The following is a 23,843-nucleotide window of genomic DNA, read 5'->3' as shown; positions in this document are numbered from 1 at the left end:
ATCCAAGAGCTCACATCGGACTTTTCTTGTCGGAATTTCCTATCGTGTGTACGGGGCATGATGGTGGAGAAGTCCCTACCGTCTGACTACAATAGCACAGCCAGGAGGATTTCTCCATCCACTTCACTTGGATAGGGAAGTCTATTTTTTTTCTGATCAGCCTGCTGGATGATCGAAAAAAAAAAAAAAAAAAAAAAAAAAAGACGATCCATCCATGGTCGGCCTTGGCAATGAAAACATGACAGCAGATGTGACTCTTTCCTACTCTATCCAACACCTAAAAAAAAACTCACAAAAAAGGGTGTTGCAGACTAATAAGTACACATGATGATAACCACAGATAGAATTATAAAAAGGAGACAATAAAATGTAAACTTTTCATTTATTAAAAAGGCACCAGCACCTGTTCTATATATAAAAGAATGCAATAAAAAAAAAAAAAACCCTAGTAGTTTACAAAGTAAATATAAATCTCGTTTTTACAAGAGCAGTTACAGAGGCACTTAGAGTTACAGCATAGATTTTTTGTTTATTTCATGAGTCTCTGGATTCATCTTCCCAGGAATTCTGTAGCCCTTATTAGTAGAACGAACAATCAGTAGTTTGCTGTGTCCAGTAATCCATTATATTATACAATAAAAATCCCTCTGCCTTTGTCAAAGTAATAAAATAAGCAATATACAAAATTTAGAAAAGTTCACACGCCATGTAAACATTTCTGTACACGAGGTCTATTTCCCTTTCACTGATTATCTTCTTCTTCTTCGTCGTCGTCTTCTTCCTCCTCTTCTTCATTTGTGGGACTGACCTGCAGCACCGATGTAATTTTGTGTTGCAAAAGGGCTGCCAGTTTTTTGGTGGTTTTCTTAAGAAAGGCGCTGCCAGGGTGGCCGTTGTAAACATGTAGGTATAAATCCTCCTGGGAGGGGCCGGTGTAGCCACACTCCTCACAAACAAATAACTTGTCCCTCCTCTGCTTGTACGCAAAGCCTTGCTGCACACCGTGAATTTTTTTAAGGTGAGATTCCAGAGAACAACGTTGGGTAAAGGCTTTGTTACAGATCTCACATTTGTAAGGACGAATTCCTGTAAAACAAAACAAAAAAAAAACACAGTAAAATATGTGTAATATTCTTCAAAGCAGCCATTTTGAAGGACTTATGAAAATAGAAATATGATTTTGATACAGTTGTATGGGATCAAAACTACAAATCTCCCTTCACTTCGCCAGATGCAACAGAAGTGAGAGAAAATCTCTACAAAATTCCCTCCATAGAAAGTTATCAGGTGTCCTCATGGAAAAAATTACCCCCACTTCTTGCTCTGGTGACCCTAAAAAATGTGGTCTTGGTGACAAAAAAAATAAATAAAATAATAATAATCTCTCTAATGGGAAAACATACAGTAAACAAAAAAAAAAAACTAATGACCAGGCTAACTATATCTTCTTGAATTTGCAAGAAGCTCCAAAGTACTATTTGTTCAAATTTGTTACAACTTTACAACTGTATGTAGGCCGACATACAATACTTTAGAGGGGGGGGGGGGTAAATTACAAGGGGCATATACACTATATTGTCAAAAGTATTGGGACACCTGCCTTCAAATGCACATGAACTTTAATGACATCCCAGTCTTAGTCCGTAGGCTTCAATATTGAGTTGGCCCACCATTTGCTGCTATAACCGCTTCAACTCTTCTGGGAAGACTGTCCACAAGGTTTAGGAGTGTGTCTATGGGAATATTTGACCATTCTTCCAGAAGCGCATTTGTGAGGTCAGGCACTGATGTGGAAGAGAAGTCCTGGCTATATATATATATATATATATATATATATATATATATATATATATATATAAAAATAATAATTAGGAGTCCATCTTTGTCGATTTTAAGAATGGTTAACGCAATTGTGGATTTTCTATAGATTTGCGTGTGTCTATTTTCATTTCCTACTAGTGATTCACTAGGATTGAGTAGCAGCACTCTCAGCTGAAATCCATAATTATTCAGCAGGTTCTGTGGCGCCAATTCCCTTTTTTTCCTTTTGTACTCTAAAATATTTGTCTACAGATACACTTATCTAACAAATATAGCCAAAAGGAAGGCAATCAAGAATCACAATAAAGATTATGTAAATCCAGCATTTCATATTCCAGATATATGCCTGCTGTACCATTTACTTGTATAGAAAAAGTACCCTGTTCTTTGTATTGCTTCCTTTGTTTGAAATCCCTGGTGTTTCTGTTAGTCCCTCTGCTTTCCTAATAAAAACTGACAGCACTAGGCATGAGAGCACAGCGTGGTCAGTCTTCTGGCTATGCTAGGAACTCAGATGGTCCGCTACAGATGACGTCTTGAAGATGAAACGTGTAGGGCGGAGCTTCTAGCATCTTTGCGTCACTTCTGGTTTTAAGCCGCGGAACACAAATCGTCCTGGCTTCCTGGTTTTTAAACATTTTAAACATACAGAGTTGATCTGAGTATTTTTTCAACTGTATACACTTCTTAAAAATTTGGGCAAACGGTATTATTCTATGGAAACATCTTTTCTCTGCATGTGGATTAAACAAAGGATTATTTAAAAGAGCAAGGCAAGGAGAGGTCTCTAAAAGGCGTGGAACTGCAACCTGCCGGAGTGAATATCTCCGGTGAGTGCAACACCTATAGGGCAGCCTTGTAAGAAGCACCAGCACAAAGGCATACACGATTGAAGAGCACCTGTCACTTTTTACAAAAAAAGACTCTGGCCCGGATTCACATAGAATGGCGTATCTTTGTGCGGGCGTAACGTATCCTATTTACGTTACGCCTCCGCAACTTTTACATGCAAGTGCCGTATTCTCAAACGAAAGTTGTGGCGGTGTAGCGTAAATAGGCCGGCGTAAGCCCGCCTAATTCAGATGTGGGCGTGTGTTATGTAAATTTTATGTGACCCCACGTAAATGACGCTTTTCGCGAACGGCGCATGCGCCGTCCGTGAAAGTATCCCAGTGCGCATGCTCCAAATTAACCCGCAAGAAGCCAATGCTTTCGACGTGAAAGTAAATGACGCCCAGCCCTATTCGCGAACTACTTACGCAAACGATGTTTAATTTTTTTAAATTAGACGCGGGAACGACGTCCATACTTAACATTGGTACGCCGCATCTACGCCTCATATGGCAGGGGTAACTTTACGCCGGGAAAAGCCTAACGTAAATGGCGTATCTGTACTGCGTCGGCCGGGTGTAAGTTCGTGAATTCGCGTATCTAGCTGATTTACATATTTCTAGGCGTAAATCAGCGTACACGCCCCTAGCGGCCAGCGTAAATATGCAGTTAAGATACGACGGCGTAAGAGACTTACGCCGGTCGGATCTAATACAAATCTATGCGTAACTGATTCTAAGAATCAGGTGCATAGATACGACGGCTCGGACTCAGAGTTACGACGGCGTTTCTGGAGATGCGCCGGCGTAACTCGTTTGAGAATCCGGGCCAGTGTGTTTATATAAAAGGACTGTGTATATCAATTTGTTCACTTAAGCGCTAGTCACTTTTTTTTATGGTTGCGCTTATGTCACAATATGTATATGTATGCATATTAATCAATCTGCTAGACCAGGGATCTCTAAACTATGGCCCTCCAGCTGTTCCGGAACTACACATCCCATGGTGCATTGTAGAACTCTGACATGACCAGGTATGATTTTAATTGTAGTTCCTGAACAACTGGAGAGCCTTCGTTTGGAGAGCCCTGTGCTAGCAGATTGATTAATATGCATACATATACATATTGTGACATAAGCGCAACCATAAAAAAGTGACTAGTGCTTAAGTGAACACTAGCTGTATTTAAAGCACCAGTCGGTTTATAATTTATTTGCACCAAGGATTGTTTTATTTGGTCACATATAAGTCACTGATTGGAGTGCAATAGTGGAGCACTCAGATTCCTGGTATTGGATTGTTTAACAACTTAAGACCCGAACCAATATGCTGCCTAAAGACCCAAGGGTTTTTTACAGTTCGGGACTGCGTCGCTTTAACAGACAATTGCGCGCTCGTGCGACGTGGCTCCCAAACAAAATTGGCATCCTTTTTTCCCCACAAATAGAGCTTTCTTTTGGTGGTATTTGATCACCTCTGCGGTTTTTATTTTTTGCGCTATAAACAAAAATAGAGCGACAATTTTGAAAAAAATTCAATATTTTTTACTTTTTGTTATAATAAATATCCCCCAAAAACATATATATTAAAAAAAATGTCCTCAGTTTAGGCCGATACGTATTCTTCTACCCATTTTTGGTAAAAAAAAAAATCGCAATAATCAATTATCGGTTGGTTTGCCCAAAATTTATAGCGTTTACAAAATAGGAGATAGTTTTATTGCATTTTTATTTTTTTTACTACTAATGGCGGCGATCAGCGATTTTTTTCGTGACTGCGACATTATGGCGGACACTTCGGACCCCCGACCCAAGTCAAGCAGAGCATGTACATGTGCCTGTCCGTGCCATTCTGCTGACGTATATGTACATGAGGAGGTTGGCAAGTGGTTAAAGCGGTCCTCCACCCTAAAGTGGAGTCCCGCTGATCGGAACCCTCCCCCCCTCCGGTGTCACATTTGACACCTTTCAGGGGGGAGGGGGGTGCAGACACCTGTCTAAAGACAGGTATTTGCACCCACTTCCGGCCACACGCTACGGGCGAAAGACGGGCATTCCGTCACATCCCGTCTGTCGCCCGTTGTGTGCTGGGAACACTCGGCTCCCAGCACACAGCGTGTGAGCCAATCGGCGGGCGCAGCGCGACTCGCGCATGCGCCGTAGGGAACCGGGCAGTGAAGCCGCAGCGCTTCACTTCCTGGTTCCCTCAGCGTGGATGGCGGGGGGAGCAGCAGAGTGACGAGCGATCGCTCGTGCTCTGCTGCGATCGGCGCTGGACTCCAGGACAGGTAAGTGTCCTAATATTAAAAGTCAGCAGCTGCAGTATTTGTAGCTGCTGTCTTTTAATATTTTGTTCCCGTGGCACATCCGCTTTAAAGCACCAGTCGGTTTATAATTTATTTGCACCAAGGATTGTTTTATTTGGTCACATATAAGTCACTGATTGGAGTGCGCTAGTGGAGCACTCAGATTCCTGGTATTGGATTGTTTAAGAACAGCGCCACACCTCCTGCTTCAATCTATCACATGCTAGGAACTCAGCCTGCTCTCCTCCAATGATCAGACTTGTACTGACACGCCACCCCCTCCCCTGCATAGCCATCTACCGGGAAGACCAGTGTGCTGCCGTTTCTCATTCTCCAGCTCTCTGAAGAATGAGAATGTTATGTATAATGTTTTTTTATAGCTATACACAAATGTTTTGCATTTCTATTTTAAACTGATTGGGTTGTTTTACAAGGTGAGGGTTTACATATACCGGTACTTTAAGATCAGTTAGAAGATCACATTGGAATTTATTGGGAAACATACCAGAAGTAACCTTTGCAATGCTGTGCCTGGCAATACACTGTGCTATCAGTATTATGACCAGGACGGGATCGTTTACTGGAGTGCAGCCATTTAGCATTTAATACACCTTGAGCTGCAAGATAAAAAGAGAGCAAGGGTTGCCTTTCCTCACTTTTCAAGGAAGTTCATCTAATTGGCTGGCTTTATGTTTTTTTTTTTTTTTTTACTGCCGGTGTCTGTGAGCAAATCTCTAAAACAAATCTGTCACATGCAAGGCGCGATCACAGTGGGAGTGATTTACAAACAATAGAACAAAGAAGACGGATATATTCCAGTCTTAAAGCAGCATGAAACCCAAGAGCAAACATTTCATATATTGCAGCCTGCCAATTCTTAGATGAGGTGGCTTTCTTTCTTACATTTTCATCTGATAATCCAGCCAGTAAGTCTGTTGTTTTTTTTAACAGAAAAGCTCTCCTACAGGTACGGGGATGAGGGAAACCATTTAAAACTAGCATGGATGCCTAAAACGATCAGCTTTTTTTAAATTGATGTCAAACCTTTATCCCAAAAAAGGCAAAAATGGTTTGCTGTAACTGATTATAAAGCATTGGCTGGAGTTTTGATTCAATTTGTTAGTGAATCGAAAATCTGCTAGAACTAACGCTTCACTGCCCCCCAGACTGATGCTGCTGCTGACCAAAGGTGCCCCTGTACTCCTTAACCACTTAAGCCCTGGACCATTTGGCTGGCCAAAGACCAGAGCACTTCTTGCGATTTGGCACTGCGTCGCTTTAACTGACAATTGCGCGGTTGTTCAAGGTGGCTCCCAAACAAAATTGATGTCTTTTTTTTCCCTACAAATACAGCTTTATTTTGGTGGTATTTGATCACCTCTGCGTTTTTTTTATTTTTTGCGCTATAAACAAACAGAGTGACAATCTGCGATTTTTATCGTGACTGCGACTTTATGGCAGACACATCGGACCATTTTGACCATTGTAATTTTTACAGTAATCAGTGCTTAAAAAAAAAATGCACTGATTACTGTGAAAATGACACTGGCAGTGAAGAGGTTAGCCACTAGGTGCCGCTGAAGGGGTTAAAGGGTCACTAAAGGAAAAAAAATGTTTTTCTGAAATGACTGTTTACAGGGTATAGAGACATAAAAGTTAACGGATTCCTTTTTAAAATGATTAAAAATAGATTAAATTCAATCATATAATGTGCCTCTAGTTTCACTTTCGGTTTTAAACTGGTTTCATGTTTCTGTGAAGTAAAGAGACCCACAGAACAAAAACAAACAAATCCAGGGCAGTGTTTTGTTTTTAAAATGAATCGGATTGGTTCTGTTAAGTTTTAGACACACAGTAATGACAGCTTAGACCATTGTGAAAAGCTCCCAGTACTGTGGTTATAAGGAGCCAGACAACCAGGAAGTGTGGAGATCACAGCAGAATTACAGCTACTTCAAAGCAAAAACGAACAATGAGGACATGAAACCAGGACTGCAGTAAGGTAAAGGAAGCTATTTAGCTAAAAAAAAAAATTCCTTTAGTGATCCTTTAAGTGTGTCCTAGGGAGTGATTCTAACTGTTAGGGGGAGGAGCTACCAGTGACATGTCAGAGATCACAGGGAACAGTAGATCCCCGACGTGTCACTTGGTAGAACAGGTGAATGCCTTTTTAACAAAGGCATCCCCTGTTCTGCCTTTGCCGACCGCAATCGAGTTCCCGGGACCCGCTGGCACACTCACGAGGTGGGCACACCTTTGGAGGCGCGCGTGCGCCCGCTGGGCGGCAAATTTAAAGGGACGTACAATGTACGCCCATTTGCCTGCCTGTGCTATTGTGTAGACGTAAATGTGCGTGCGCTGGTCGTCAGGTGGTTAATTTAGAGTGGAGACACTAATACTGGAGGTGTGTTATTGGCCAGACCACCAGGGGGAAACCAAAGGGCAAAAACACTAAAAAAAGAAAATGAATGCAGCCACCACATGTAATGACTGGTAAGCTAAAATACTCTGCTCAAAAATTTTAAAGGAACACTTTGAAAACACATGAGATCTCGTTGGGGAAAAATCTCATGCTGGATATCTATACTGATATGGACCGGGTAATGTGTTAGGAATGAAAGGATGCCACATTGTTTGATGGAAATGAGAATTTTCCACCTACAGAGGGCTGAATTCAGAGACACCCCGAAAATCAAAGTGAGAAAATGATGCAGCAGGCACCCCTTCTATCCATGCATCTGGCCCCTTTCAGGATTCCGGATGCATGAATTCCATGTTTTTTTTGGAAGCACCTGATTAGAGTCAGAGGCTCTAATAGGCTTTAAAATAGGGTGGGCTCAAGGCGCAGATCATTGTGCTATGAGCCCACCCAGGTGTGTTACAATAGCAAATGAATATTCGCTATTGAAACACTGATCCTCCTCCCGGCCAATCAGGAAGCTGGTATGAGACATCTCCTGATTGGCCAAACAGAGAAGCATCCCAATTGGCCACTAAGGAGGAGGGAGGAAACAGAAGCCGCACAGGGCAGGGGGAAGGGGAAGCCGCCACTGCCGTGATACCCCTGGGGATCAGGAGAAGCCCACTGCCCACCAATAGATGGGATAAGTGCCCCGGACCCGACCGACGGGGGAGGGGGATGGTGGTGCCACTGTTTGACGTCCCCCCCCAAAAAATTACCACCGGCCGCCACTGGTCTGAAGCCAAAAACAGCAGCTGTAAAAACGTCCAGTGTGCATGAGGCCTTACTGTTAGGAAAGTTCCTCTCACTTCCTGTTTGGTATAAGGTTAACATGACAGGAAGTGAAGGTAATTCTCTTTAATGGAGCTCCATATATCTGTAAAAACCTGGGGGGGGGGGGGGCAATCACTTTCATTCAATGGGCCAGCTTTACCGTATATTGTAATAACTGAAAGCCCAAAATCCCTTCTTTTTATGAAAAAGTTTGCTATGTGTATGGCCCCATGCACACTGCCTTATACTATTGCAGCCCTATTTTACACGGCAAGTAAAATGTGGTCTGTACTTCATTTCAACTCACGTGGACACATAGGTGTGCGCAGCCTATTGCATTAGGGTGTGCACCCTAAAGATCAAACGCATAGTACCGATCACTCACGATGAAAGGGAAGGGGCCGGTAAGTTACATATTTACCGACCCCTTCCCCCACTCATCCTAAAACATCCCCACAGCAACAGCTGGAGGGAGAGGAGAGTAGGGAAGCTGGAAGCGCTGCGGGGGGAATGAGGAGGGAGCCAGGGCAGTAGGGGGATCTGTGCTGCACAGGGTGATTAGGGTGTGCCTGGGCACACCTGGCACACCCTGTGCGCACACCTATGCGTTCTGAGCATCTTATTCTTAAAAGAGAATGGTTAAAGTGGAGTTCCACCCATAAATATAACATTACATCAGTAGTTTTAAAAAAATGTCATTAGTCCTTTAAGAAAATTTTTTTTTTTTTAGATGCCTTCAAAGTGTTGTTGCTAGGCAGAATAGTTAATCTTCCCTCTTCCTGCACCTAGGTGCTTAATGCTTCCTAACCTACACCGCACAGACTCCTGGGAATGTAGTGGGTGTAACTTTCCAGGAGTCTGTGCACTCCCCAGTCTCGAAGAATCATGTGACTTGGACAGTACAGGTTCTGAAACCTATTACACTGCTTGTGCAGCACTGAGCATGTGCGAGATCTGCAAGGCTGAAATCCAGAAGTCATACAGTCTGGCTTCATGATGCCCACACTTAAGATGGCCCCAGTCAATTTCTATTTTATAAAGTGTCTAAATGCTGTAACAACCTAACAAAACGGACCTTGGTTTACAGACTAACTTTACTAGAATACATTAAGCTTGTGTATTACAGGGGTATTTATATTTAAAAAGTGAAATTGTGGCCGGAAATCCGCTTTAAAGATTTTTTGGTCATACTTCTCTTTGGGGTCAAAGGGGCCCTTACTTTTGCACTCCCGTGACCCAGAATTAGTCGATAGTGGGTCTGTGACGTCTGTTTGTTGACGTCACAGACCCACTCCAGGATCTCAGTAGATCTCTACCATATTGCCGGGATCCACCCAAAAGCCTGATCGGCAGCTGGCTCAGTCTCTCAGCGAACCACTGAGAGTCGGAGACAGCCACTCCCCCTCCCTGCCCAATACTACAGTGAGCGCTGGAAATATATGAGTGGAGAGCGGTGACTAACAGTTACTACTCTTTGCTCAGAGCTGACCGAGAACTGCGCAATCAGCGATCTTGTGATTGCTCAGTTCTTGAGCTTAGAGCCTGATGCTGCAGCCTGGAGGCCAGAACAGCTGTTTGGTTTTTCCCATACTTCTATGTTTAAGGCTGATGTCACGCTGAACCTGTGCCATTGTATGAATAACTCATTCAGGGCGAGACGTACACATCAATTTGTATTCAGCAGCAGTGGCGCAGGTGCAAAATGACCTCGGCCTTCAGCCACTGAGATTGACTGAAGGCCGACAACTACGCATTACATTTCAGACCAGGCCGAGATGCATACGGATTATTTATGTTGTATGCATTGCATGTAAACATTTGCATACATTGTAAAATACGGTCAAAATCAGATTGGGGGGGGGGCTGAATTTTCCTGTTTTGGTTTACGAAGCTAAACACTGAAACAGAGATCTGTTAATGAGCCCATAACATGCAATACTGTTCCATTCAGATCTGTATAAATGACAGAAGGCAGCATAGTGTACACCTGTGTGCGTGAGCCCTAGGAGTGTGCAGAGGGTTAATGGAGAACAGTGTATGTCATTCCCTGTGTGACCTGCAGAGGGCAGCAAATAGAAAAGTGCAGTGCTAGAATGTGCTTACCTGTATGAGTCCTTACATGTCTCTTCAGATCGAAGGTGTCATTGAACCCTTTGCCACAGAAGGTGCAGAGGTGTCTTTTAACCTGGTTATGGCACTTGAGATGACGGTTAAGCATGCGCTGCAAGCGGAAACCTTTACCACAGATGTCACAGCTATAAATATCCTCGCTGAGTGTTCCGCTGGTGACCTAAAACAATGGACAAGTAAATAGGACTGGATCAAAACACAATGGCGTCCTATAGAAGGCAGCAAAGGTTATCTGGGTTATTCCTTGATTTCCATCATTAGAAACATAGTCCTGGTGGATTTTTTTAAATGTATAGGTATCCCTTATGACAAATATTTACCTTAACCCCTTCATGACCAGAGGACATTGATGCATAGACCAGATTTAGTAGCATATGTCAGTTAGGGCTCGTTATGTTTGGCAGCCCTCTGAAAAGTGATTTGTGGTGGATCACTTTTCAGAAAAATGTTTGACAAACAAAGAGGCGATACACTATATTCATAGGCGTACGCACAGGGTGTGCCGGGTGTGCCTGGGCACACCCTAATCACCTAGTGCACATTAGCATTATCACTCTGTGTAGCAGCAGGGAAATGGGAAACATCTCCCTTTTACCGTCTCTGCCATAAGAGAAGAGCTTACGTGCTTCTCTTTCACTGGAGGTCAATGTGCCAGGGCCATATATATAGTATATAGACACACACACGCACGCATGTGTGTTTGAGCTTTGGGGTGCACACCCTAATGCAATGGGCTGCGCACACCTTCGACTATATTACCAAAAGCACTGGAACACCTGCCTTTACACGCACATAAACTTTAATGGCATCCCAGTCTTAGTCCGTAGGGTTCAATATTGAGTTGGCTCACCCTATGCAGCTATAACAGCTTCAACTCTTCTGGGAAGGCCGTCCACAAGGTTTAGGAGTGTGTCTATGGGAATGTTTGACCTTTCTTCCAGTGGCACTGACATTGGATGAGAAGGCCTGGCTCACATTCTCCTCTCCAGTTCATCCCAAAGGTGTTCTATTGGGTTGACCAGCCAAGTTCCTCCACCCCAAACTCGCTCATCCATGTCTTTAAGGACCTTGCTTTGTGCACTGGTGCTCAGTCATGTTGGAATCGAAAGGACCCATCCCCAAATTGTTCCCACAAAGTTGGGAGCATGAAATTGTCCAAAATGTCTTGGTATGCTGACGCCTTAAAGAGTTCCCTTCACTGGAACTAAGGGGCCAAATCCAACCCCTGAAAAACAAACCCACACCATAATCCCCCTTCAACCAAATGATTTGGGAGAGTGCACAAAGCAAAGATAATTTTTTTATCAGTGTCAATGTGCTGAATGATCTTTTTCCCAAACAACTAGTGACCATCATGCTAAAATATACTCTATGGAGCTACTTTAATACCTGTAATGTTATCAAGCTTTTCATCATGTATGTCTGTCTCGAGATGGAGTGAGAGATGATCTGAGCTTGGATAAGGCTGTTTCCTCACACTACTGAAGCCTCAAGGGAAAAGAAGCAGGGGGGCCCGGGGCGATTGTCCCTTTTGCCCCCTTATAAATCTGGCACTGGTTGTGTGCCTAGAGCGCATTCGCAGCACATTGACCGAGCTGACTCCAGAAGCTGTGACTGAGGGCTGTTCATCGGGAGCCAGTGAGACAACCTCTTGATTATGTGACCACCGCGAGATCCAATCACAGTAGTCGTGTGATTGGGAATCCACTCTGCCACCCTACTAGACATGTGCAGAATGAAAAAATGGATTTGGTTTTGTTTTTATTTGTTATTTGCATAAATTTGTTTCATTCACTTAATTTGTTTTCTGGATTTGTTTTTTCGTTTTCAAATCGATGAGAAAAGTTTTCAAATTAATTTTGAATAGTTTTCCAATTTCCAAACAGAATAAAATAGAATAGAAAATAAAAGGAATAGAATTATTTTTTTATTTTTTCTATTCTATTCCTTCATTTTCTATTTTATTTTATTCTCTTTGGAAATTGAAAAACTAGTCGAATTTGAAAAGCTTTTGAATTTGAAAACAATTCAAATTTGAATTTCTTCCGAATTCGAATTTCATCGTTTAAATTCGGTACTATTCTAGATTCTGATTTGAATTCGGAAAGAACCGCACATGTCTACACCCTCCGTTAAAGCCCATATCAGGGGGTTATCTATTACAGTTTTAATAAATACCCCATTTAGATGTTTGGAGTTTTTTGTCTTTTTAATTACAGGATGCTAAATTAACTTTTTTTATCTTCTTATCAGCCCCGGCACTCCTGGCTCCTCCTCTTCTTGAGTGCCCCCCCCCCCACGGAAAGACGCATTCCATGGGAACCCTCGTGTGGGCGCACTCCCGAGTCCTGTTGCTGCATCCATTTGCACAGACAGCAGGACTTGGCCCTGCCCCCCAGCTCCTGTGTCACTGGATTTGATTGACAGCAGTGGGATCCAATGGCTCCCGCTGCTATCAATCTATCCAATGAGGACGCAAGAGAGCCACTGGAGCTGCTGTGCTTGTCCCCGTCGAGGGAACGATCGGGTTTAGGTAAGTAAAAGGGGGGCTGCTGCACTACAGAAAGTTTTTCACCTTAATGCATAAAGTTAAAAAAACTCAAGGGTTTACAACCCATTCAAGTATTGCAGAACTCTTTTTTTCCCTGAATGGGAGACCATAGTTCCATCCTAAAGTGATTCTAAAGTTAAATCTTTTTTGCCTTCAGGCTCGGTTCACACTGGAACCAGCTGCGGATCGCACTATGCGTCCCCATTCTCTGGTTCGGGGCCGAATCTTTGCCTGAATTCGGACCTGAAACTGAGCTAATGATGCATAGCTTTTCTGTGCAGTGCCCTCCGCAGTCGCCCTGGAGATATGTGAACCGGCTCCATAGAGAAAGAGAGCCGGTCACATTCTCCTGCTATGCGAATTGGATGCGGAGAAACCACCAACCAATTCGCATAGGTGTGAACCCAGCCTAATGCCATCCCTGCATTAAAGTAAAAAATGGTTTAGTGGTTTTTTTTTGTTTTGGAAAGAAGGATTAGAACGCTTGTCAGTTTTTATTGCTGTCTGTGCCCCCATTAAAAGAGTAGTATGGGTTTGGCGGTTTTACAACCATAGTTCCCTAGGTGGATGCAGCATCTGTCCCCCGGCGCCTCTACACTGAGAACCGAGCAATCGAACATCACCAATGGCTCGGTTTTCCCGAGCAGAGAGCTGCTGACTGTGAATCAGCATCTCTCCGCTCTGCTCCTTCATGCTCACTGGAGCGCTGAGCTGTGGAGGGCGGGGAACAGAAAAGTAATAGAGGGGAAATATTTCAATTGAGACACAAGGGTGAGTTGGGGGTCGCCATTCAATTTGCAGGGATTTCCTCTTACTTCCTCTTTGGTTATGGGACAGGAAGTGAAGGAAAATCTCTGCAACACAGATGGCAAAAAAAAAAAATCTGACAGAGGCTATAACACTCTCTTGCTCTATCCAAAATGAAGAAGAAAAAAAAAAGCTTTGCCTATACATTAACCCCCTGAGCGGTATTACCGAGTCTGGCTCGGGGTGGAATTTCAGGACCAAAAGCGGTAACCCCGAGCCAGACTCGGGATCGCCTCGCAGTGTCCACAGGCAGGGAATTACTTACCTTGTCCCTGGATCCTGCAATGCCTCCCCGCTGTGTGATCGAGCTGTGTCCTCGCTCGATTCACACAGTGCCCGTGTGCCGCCGAGCTCCATTCCCAGCGACGTTACGACGCACGGGGGCGGAGATCGGCGCCAAAATTTAAAAAAGTAAATAAAAAACACAAAACATACAGTATACTGTAATCTTGAAGATTACAGTACTTTATGAAAAATACACACCCCCTTTGTCCCTAGTGGTCTGCCCAGTGTCCTACATGCACTTTTATAAAATAAAAACTGTTCTTTCTGTCTGGAAACTGTAGATTGTCCATAGCAACCAAAAAGTGTCCCTTTATGTCAAAAGTGGTTTTAGACCAGCTAGAAAACAGCGATAATAAATTAGAATCACTTGCAGAATTGAGCGATAGTGATTTGTGGGGAAATTATTCATCAAAAAATTTAAAGCATTAATTTTTATTATTATTATATTATTTGTTATAAATATTTGCATTTATTTATTATATTATAATTTTGTGTTTCTAATTTTATCATACCCGGGATGTCTACTAGACTCTTGTTTGGACAGATTTAAGTGAGTTATTCCTAAGAATTGCAGGCCTACAATATAAAAACGCCAAATTTCCATGCAAAATAATGGTACCGCTTTCAGCACCTAAAATCTGAAATAATCATACCAGGGAGGTTAAGTATTTTGTAAAGCACTTGGCAAAAAAAAAAAAAAAAAAAAAAAAAAAATCTGTGATATATCAATCAACTACCTAAAAATAATTTATTTTAATTTGAGCATTTTTTAATACACAACCATGTTCTACAGTTGTATATATTTTATTGATAAAAGGCTAAATAAAAAAAATAGTATTGTCTTTTATTTGTAAACTAAACATGCATTTTTTTTTATTCCTTCTGTACTTTTTATCTATTTATTCAATTTGGGCGTTTTTGTACAAGTAGTTTTTAAATATTACCTGCTGAAAACGATGTACAAAACAGTTCATTTTTAACTGATCATTGAATTGTAAAAGGAAAACAAATCTGTCACAAAGATCAAAGGCTTTAGTGTTCATCCGCCAACACCAATCCCCTGAAGAGAAGTGCTGGATACTTTGTAATAAATTAGAAAGAAAAGGTTTCTGTATACATAACATTTTACCAACACTGTATCTAATGACATCCAACTCTTCAAAAACATCAATGCTATAATATTGTACATGTAGCACTTTCACATTGATTCTCCTGATCAACAAATAGATGAATAAATTAACTAGTGACTGACTATCCATTTTTTTACCTCCTCCACAAAACGGTTTTAACTGTATAAAATGACACATTTGGCACCCTAACATCTAAGCAACAACAATTTCCTGACACTATAAAAACTACTAAAGCAACTAGTAATACAAATCACTCTAAATATCAACTGATTGGAACAAGGCACCAATATTAATATAGATGTATTAAAATGTGTTATAGATACCACTACAATAGTGTGTCAATCATTTCTTGACCACATCATAGAATCCCAAAGCGAATGTCTATGAAAACAAAACAAAATGGACTCAAAGGGAATTATTAATAACCCTTCAAGCATGGCTGCTGATAGAAATTGCGGGGCCCCATACACACTACCTGACAAGGCCCCTTCCCCACCCCCAAGAAAATATTAAAGCTATATTTCGCTAAAAATACATAAAAATCCTTATTAGACACAAATACAACATAACTCACAGAATCCCTGCTAAATCTAAAAGATAAAACTAAGTTAACCACCTGAGGCCCGCGCTATAGCCGAATGACGGCTACAGCGCGGACCTGAAAATCCAACTGGACGTCAATTGACGTTCGCCCCTTTTGGCGTTCCCCGAGCACGCAGCAGGGAAACTCTGTGTTGGCCGTGTCCCTTGGACACAACCAATCACAGATCGCGGCGAACGGCCAATCAGAGTGGCCGTTTGCTATGCGATCTGTGCGGCCAATGAGAGATGATCTCAAATGTAAAACATTTGAGATCATCTCTCATTGCCGGCTCACACAGAGACAGCGTCCTGTCAGGGAGAGAGGAGCCCGATCTGTGTCTCTTGTACATAGGGACACAGATCGGTCACCTCCCCCAGGCACCCCCCTCCCCCCACAGTTAGAACACTATACAGGGAACATATTTAACCCCTTCCTCACCCCCTAGTGTTAACCCCTTCAATGCCAGTCACATTTATACAGTAATTAGTGCATATTTATAGCACTGATCGCAGTATAAAATGTGAATGGCGCCAAAAATGTGTCCGCCATAATGTCGCCGTCCCAAAAAAAAACAAAAAAAAAAAAAAAAAACACAATTCTGTCCCCTATTTTGTAGGCGCTATAACTTTTGGGCGAACCAGATGCTTATTGCGATTTTTTTTTTTTTTTTTTACAAAAATATGTAGAATACGTATCGGCCTAAACTGAGAATTTTTTTTTATTTTTTTTTTTAAATTTTTATAAAATATTTATTATAGCAACAAGTAAAAAATATTGTATTTTTTTTTTCAAAATTGTCGCTCTTTTTTGTTTATAGCGCAAAAAATAAAAACCGCACAGGCGATCAAATACCACCAAAAGAAAGCTCTACTTGTGGGGAAAAAGGGACGTAAATTTTGTTTGGGAGCCACGTCGCACGACCGCGCAATTGTCAGTTAAAGCGACGCAGTGCCGGAAGCTGAAATTTCACCTGGACAGGAGGGGGGTATATGTGCCCAGTAAGCAAGTGGTTAAGAAATAAAAATGAAGATGAGATGAAAACAATATACAGGCTGGGCTGTTGGAGTTCCGACACCAGAGAGACAATGGAGGGGGAGGGAGAGAAACAAAGTTACAGAGGTAAAAAACTCAAGAGCAGAGCTAAGCTTAGAGCCAGTGCTGAGAGAGAGGGAACCCGGCACATGGAGGGGGATTAGACAGGGACGAGTGTCTCTTTCTCAGCAGATAAAAGCTGGCAGCAGGGAGACGGGGAGAGACCAGCTTTCAGAGAGAGTTCTGAAATTGTTGTCCATTACTAATCCTCCTCCTTGTGTGGGCCTCCCTGTGTGCTCGGGCCCCCTACATGAGGACTGGTGGTCCCCTCCTATGAGCGGCCCTGTCTTCAAGTATCAGAAACAGAGTGTGATGCCGCGTACACACGACCGGTTTTAATGTCATGGAAAAAACAATGTTTTTCCTCGACGTGAGTCTTGTCAAGCCTGCCTTGCATACACACCATCGTGAAAAAAAAAATGCTGGAGCAAAGCACGGTGACGTACAACACATATGACAGGACAATATAAAGGGGAAGTTCCATTCGAATGGCCCCACCCTTTGGGCTTGATTATGCAAATTTCACTCACTGTGCTCATTCATAAATGAAGCATAGTACACTGTGTTTACTATGCTTCAAGTGTGGGGATGATCAGGAAGCCACTCAGCACAGAGCACTTCCCATTCATTCCCTGTCCATTGAAGCTGAGACTGCAGGGAAACACATGTGTTTGAGATTTAGGGTGTACACCCTAATGCATAAGGCTGCACACACCTATGGTTATATTCCTTTACATACCAGACATTGAGAGATTTGACTCCCTTAGTTAAAAAGTGCAAGAGGGTTTAGGTTGTCATTCACGAAAGTAAACCTCCATTAGCCTCAAACTACTAATTGTATGCAAAAAACAGGAATTTCTTCACATGAGTGGCTGTTAGGAGCAAGCTTCAATTCACTGTTATAAATCACCCCTTATTGTATGCTGCAGATGTTGTTCAGCAATAGCAATCAAAAACCATATTGGTGGAATCCTGGACCCCCGATAGGTGACCTGATTGGGCGTAAAAAAAGGATGACAGCGCCAAAGGTTTGTATCATCAGCATAACGTGCATCTGCCTGCTAAGCGGGGGGGTCTCTCCGCTGATCCCCACTGAGCAGGTGGAGGACAGGTCAGTGTCCGCTCCGCTATGCAGAGCAGACACGGTCCCACTGTTCTCTATGGGCATGGGCGTCCGCTCCATAGGGCAAGGGGAGAGGGCAATTGACCCCCCCCCCCCTGGAAAATCAAGGTGGTGTTGAAGAGTATCGTGGCCGCGGGCTGTCTGAGCAGTCCCGGGCCAGATGTCACACAGACACAGCGAGCAGAGTGAAGCCGCATCCCCCTCCAGTGTTTATGTGTACACAGGGGGAGGATACCTGCTGTGACCCGCCGTGCTGATGGCTTATCTGAGGTACTGAATGGGATGGGGGGGAGGGGAGGTCCATCTGTGCTGAAGGGGGAGTCTGTGCTGAATGGAGGGGTCTGTGCTGAATGGGGGGGGGGTCTGTGCTGAAGGGGGGGGGGGTCTGTGCTGAAGGGGGGGGGGTCTGTGCTGAAGGGGGGGGGGGGTCTGTGCATTCTCTAGGCTATATTTATATGGGCATGGAGTGAAGCTGAATTATCTCAAGAGCTATTTCACACTGCCAACTGTCCGCGTTATCAGTAAAGCGCCGCTAAAAAGTGCCGCTTTAACATTGTTTTAGCTGCGCTATTTGGCCGCTAGCGGGGCACTTTTAACCCCTGCTAGCGTTTGAAGAAAGGGTTAAATGTGTATCGCCGCTGCGGGAGCGCCCCCCCCCCTGAAAAAATTTCAGCGGACGCCCATGGACTGTCAAATGGAATCAGACTGCCTGCCCATTCCCACCCAACTGTCATCCAATCCGAATCTCCAGACGGATGGGGAAAGGATCCCCCATTCATCTGTTTTTGGCAGACAAGATCAGATGTCCACTGACATCCGCCGCTCCATAGAGAACAATGGGTGGTCCGATCAGGTCCGCCTGGAAAACTAATAGGTGGACCTAATCAGATCGCTCGTGTGAAACCAGCCTAAGTCTATTTATCTTGAACACAGGTCTGATGCTGTGGCCATACATGGGTAGAATTTCATTAGAAAAAAATAATTATTTTAGAACATTCGTTAAATTTTCCAATAATTAATGGAGTCAAATCAATTATCCTTTTCAACTATAGTAACAAAACAAGAAGCAGGTGGTAAATTTTTCTTGGACAACTAAAATTCTAACGCTGGCCATAGACAAATCAAAATTCCGCTTGTTCAGCAGGTGCTGAATTTCGATCGATCTATGGGCAGGCTGTTTGTACTAAAGTCGATCTATCCCAACCAGCCTGTCAGTTTTTTTTCGTTCGATTACTGCTGGTGGCTAAAGCCGCTGGCAGTGATCATTTTATTCTGCGAGTGGAAACCCTGCAGCGGGAGGGATTCCCGCCATCAACACTGACTGTGTTGATGGAGAAAATCAACCCATGGTTGAAGAAAATAAAACTGCATAATGTTTGGCCTGCGTGTATGTGTTTTTTGTTTGAAAAAGTCCATTCATTCCAAAAATCGAATGTTAAAAGCAAATGGAATTTTGAAGCACTTTCAAACCCACATTCGCCAAGTCTCTGATGGCATTATCAAATGTACTGACAAGATTTATGATACGAATATCGGTACCAGTGTATGGCCAGCCTAAGGCTATCGCCAATGCATTTCGGGGCTCACAACTCATCTGGGCTGAAGGCCAATACAACATAAAACAATATAAATTGCAAAACAAAACCTATAGGAAAAGTACGATCTATTAACATAAACACAATATAGTATGATCTCTAAGCCTCCCTGTGTGTGAAACAGACATATCTAAATACAAATAAAAAAAACAAGGCGCTTGAAAATGATTTTACCCCAATAGGAAATCTAGTATTCAAATAATAGTAATATAAGAACATTAAATAAATCACTGTAATAAAAGGCCCATTGTGACTGTAGATGGGAATAGTTATTAGTCTTCTGTGGCATACACACTTTGATTTTTATTACCCGATTGTTGTGTAATTCGATTGATCAGTTTTCATTTGCAAACCATAAAGTATGGATAATTTGCCCTCCAATTGATTTAGACTCAATTTAGATTGAAGTCGATCAACTAGAGTGGTAAATTATTGATCACATTGTATTGATGAGCAGCACTGAGGTGCTTCAACAGTGTTTTGATCAATTGGATCAGTGGTCTCCAAACCATGGCGCAGGGGCCAGATGCGGCCCTTTGCTTGCCTTTTTCTGGGGCTCTTCCTCTCACTGATACAAGGCACTATTCCTACAACAGACACCAACTATGGGGTACTATTCTTTGTACGGAAGCCAAAGATGGAGCTCTATTCCTCCTACTGACACCAATGATGGGGTACCATTCCTTCTACTGACACCATTGATGGACTACTATTGCTCCCACTACCAATGATTGGGTACTATTCCTCCCACTGACACCAATAATAGAGCACTGTTCTTCCCATTGACACCAATGACGGGGCACCGTTCTTCCCAATGACACCAATGACGGGGCACCGTTCTTCCCATTGACACCAATAACGGGGCACCGTTCTTCCCATTGACACCAATAACGGGGCACCGTTCTTCCCATTGACACCAATAACGGGGCACTGTTCTTCCCGCTGACACCAATAACGGGGCACTGTTCTTCCCATTGACACCAATAACGGGGCACCGTTCTTCCCAATGACACCAATAACGGGGCACCGTTCTTCCCAATGACACCAATAACGGGGCACCGTTCTTCCCATTGACACCAATAACGGGGCACCGTTCTTCCCATTGACACCAATAACGGGGCACTGTTTTTCCCATTCACACCAATAACGGGGCACTGTTCTTCCCATTGACACCAATAACGGGGCACCCTTCTTCCCATTGACACACATAACGGGGCACCCTTCTTCCCATTGACACACATAACGGGGTACCCTTCTTCCCATTGACACACATAACGGGGTACCCTTCTTCCCATTGACACACATAACGGGGCACCCTTCTTCCCATTGACACACATAACGGGGCACCCTTCTTCCCATTGACACACATAACGGGGCACCCTTCTTCCCATTGACCTTAAAGCGGAGGTTCACCCAAAAAATACATTTTTAACATTACATTCAGCCGAGTTGTCCTAATGACAATCGGCTGTTTTTTTTCCCCCCGTACATATCGTATTTTCACCGCCGCTTCCGGGTATGTCTTCTGCGGGACTGGACGTTCCTATCTAATTGACAGGCTTCCGACCGTCGCATACTGCGCGTCACGAGTTGCCGAAAGAAGCCGAACGTCGGTGTGCAGGCGCCGTATAGAGCCGCAACGGCGGTGAAAATACGGTATGTACAGGGGGAAAAAAAAAACAGCCGATTGTCATTAGGACAACTCGGCTGAATGTAATGTTAAAAATGTATTTTTGGGTGAACCCCCGCTTTAATGATGTGGTACTATAACTCATACTGACACCAACAATTGGGTATAATTCCTCCCACTATCACCAACATCCGGCCCTCCTAAAGTCTGAAGGACAGTAAACTGGCCCTTTGTTTGAAAAGTTTGGAGACCCCTGAATTCGATTATGAGGCTGCATGGTGAAAACAGAAATGCAATTGGTAACTTATGCTGGCCATACACTATACGAAAAATCAGCCGAACCCATTTTTGAAAAACGAACATTCGACCGTAAGCGCAAACGATGGTGCCATCATGTAATGACGGAGAAATCATTCAGAGGACATAAATAAAAAAAAAATAAAAAATGTGGTTCTTTTTTTTTACATATACCTAGTTCAGACAGTTCAGACGGGAGCACACATTAACCTTCCGATTTTTTATTTTTTCCGTTTTCCTTGTTATATTTATCTTTATAATTATTTTCTTTTTTTATTATTTCTTTTATTTTATTTCTTTACTTATTGTTTCTTATGTTTTTTTTTTTACTAAAACTCGGAAAAGAAACTTCCGATTTATCGTTCGTTGGGCCGAAAATTTCCAAACTTGTCCTTTTTTTGGGCTCAAAAACGTCCCAAACGATTATCGATTTTGTGCTCATTAACTGTCCAAAAAACGAACAAACTGTCTAAAATTGAATTTTTCGTATAGTGTATGGCCAGCATAACAATCGTATCTTCCATCTGTCGATCAAATTCCACATTGCTCATTTATCGAAGTGTGTATGGCCACCATTAGATCTATGGGCTGACAACACGTCATGCTGCTGACAACCTCCAGAGCTTCTTGTCTCTTTATAATTGCAGTGAAGAGTTTGGAAAACATATTTAGAAATACCTTTATTTTGGGTCTGGCAGGTGATCGCTTGAGGTCCAAAGCCTGTTCTTCAGCATTCTCTTGGCTGCTTCTTCCTTGTGCTTCAGGAGACAAGGCATCTCCACACTGGCCAAGGCTACTGGGGGTGGTGAGACTCCCATTACAGAGGCTGGAGGAGTCACTGCTGGCCCTCTCTGGACTGTCAGCTCTTGGGTCCCCTCCACTGCTGCTGTTACTCAAGCTGTCCTCAGTCACATACTTGAAGATGCAGTCTATGCTGTCTGCAGATAACACACAAAGGGGTTAGCATCACCGGCTGCAGGGAACAGTTACTCAAAGCTTTTTTTTTTTTCCTTCTTCTCAAATGAAAGGCAAATATGTAAAGCTGATCCCTTTTCCCCAAGAGCAACAATCAGCAGAGAGAGAGAGGGAGGGGGAGGGGAGGCAGGTGAGTCTCTTTTCCTCCCAGTGCAGTGTTTGAACTGAGGGTGTAACCTCGCCGTACAAGGCTCTCATTAACAAGTCAATGGCATAAAGCAAACATAGGACGTGCTCTGCAAGTGATGGCGTGGAGTTTTCCGTTAGATTAGAGGGAAGGCAGCTTGGTGCGCCAGTATAGCGCTGACTGGAGCAGGAGCGACGCTCACACCTGGCCGGGCTCACTGCTGGCGCTCAGGTCACAGCACAATACAAGGGTTATTATGGGCTAAATGGGCCTCATTGTTCCCAGGACAAAACACAGGACAGGAGAAGCCAACATGGCACCTGGGACAACTTCCAGAAAGTTTACATCTCATCTACGAAAAGTCTGCCAGAAATAATACAATTAGAAAAAGATACATTTTCTAAAGATTAGTGGGGGGATTTACTAAAACTAGAAACCAACCAGGTTTTATTTTCAAAGTTTAATTTATTAAGCTGAAGTTAGAAGCTGATAAGTTACTCAATTATTATTATTATTATTATTATTAGAAGCTGATAAGTTACTCAATTATTATTATTATTATTATTATTATTATTATTATTAAGTAACTTATTAATAATAATAATAAGTTACTAAATAATAATTATTATTATTATTAGAAGCTGATAAGTTACTCCTATTATTATTATTAGTATTATTATTAATAATTATTTAGTAACTTAATAATAATAAGTTACTAAATAATAATAATAATTATTATTATTATTATTATTATTATTATTAGAAGCTGATAAGTTACTCTATTATTATTATTATTATTATTATTATTATTATTTAATATTATTTAGTAGCTTATTAAATAATTATTATTATTATTATTAGAAGCTGATAAGTTACTCTAATAATAATAATAATAGAGTAACTTATCAGCTTATAATAATAATAATAATAATAATTATTATTATTATTTAGTAACTTATTATTATTAATACGTTACTAAATAATAATAAATAATAATAATAATGATTTAGTAACTTATTAATAATAATAAGTTACTAAATAATAACAATAATAATAATAATAATAATAATTATTATTATTATTATTATTAGAAGCTGATAAGTTACTCAATTATTAATAATAATAGAGTAACTTATCATCTTATAATAATAACAATAATTATTATTATTATTATTATTATTATTATTAATAATTATTATTTAGCAACTTAATAATAATAAGTTACTAAATAATTATTATTAATAAATAATAATAATAAGCATGGTTGCACCAGACTCTGTTCACCAGTTTTAGTAACCCCCCCCCCCATAGTTAGTCAGGTTGAAC

The 23,843-nt window shown here is 42.1% G+C and overlaps 1 protein-coding gene across 1 annotated transcript in view; it reads right to left on the bottom strand.

Moving 5' to 3' along the window:
* Positions 1 to 509: 509 nt before the first annotated feature.
* OVOL2 (ovo like zinc finger 2) overlaps positions 510 to 23,843 on the bottom strand; it is a 25,444-nt gene continuing 2,110 nt past the window's right edge. Inside the window, exons 2-4 of the mRNA XM_040351198.1 lie at positions 22,094 to 22,353; positions 10,296 to 10,482; positions 510 to 1,086 (exon numbers count right to left, since the gene is read on the bottom strand). Of these exons, the coding sequence (XP_040207132.1) occupies positions 743 to 1,086; positions 10,296 to 10,482; positions 22,094 to 22,353 (791 nt within the window). The 3' untranslated portion in view covers positions 510 to 742. The remainder of the gene's footprint in view (positions 1,087 to 10,295; positions 10,483 to 22,093; positions 22,354 to 23,843) is intronic.

Source organism: Rana temporaria, chromosome 4 (assembly GCF_905171775.1).
Source record: "Rana temporaria chromosome 4, aRanTem1.1, whole genome shotgun sequence".
In the NCBI taxonomy this organism is placed as follows: domain Eukaryota; kingdom Metazoa; phylum Chordata; class Amphibia; order Anura; family Ranidae; genus Rana; species Rana temporaria.
Note: the sequence above shows the minus strand (reverse complement) of the source record. Positions and strands in the feature narration are given on the sequence as shown.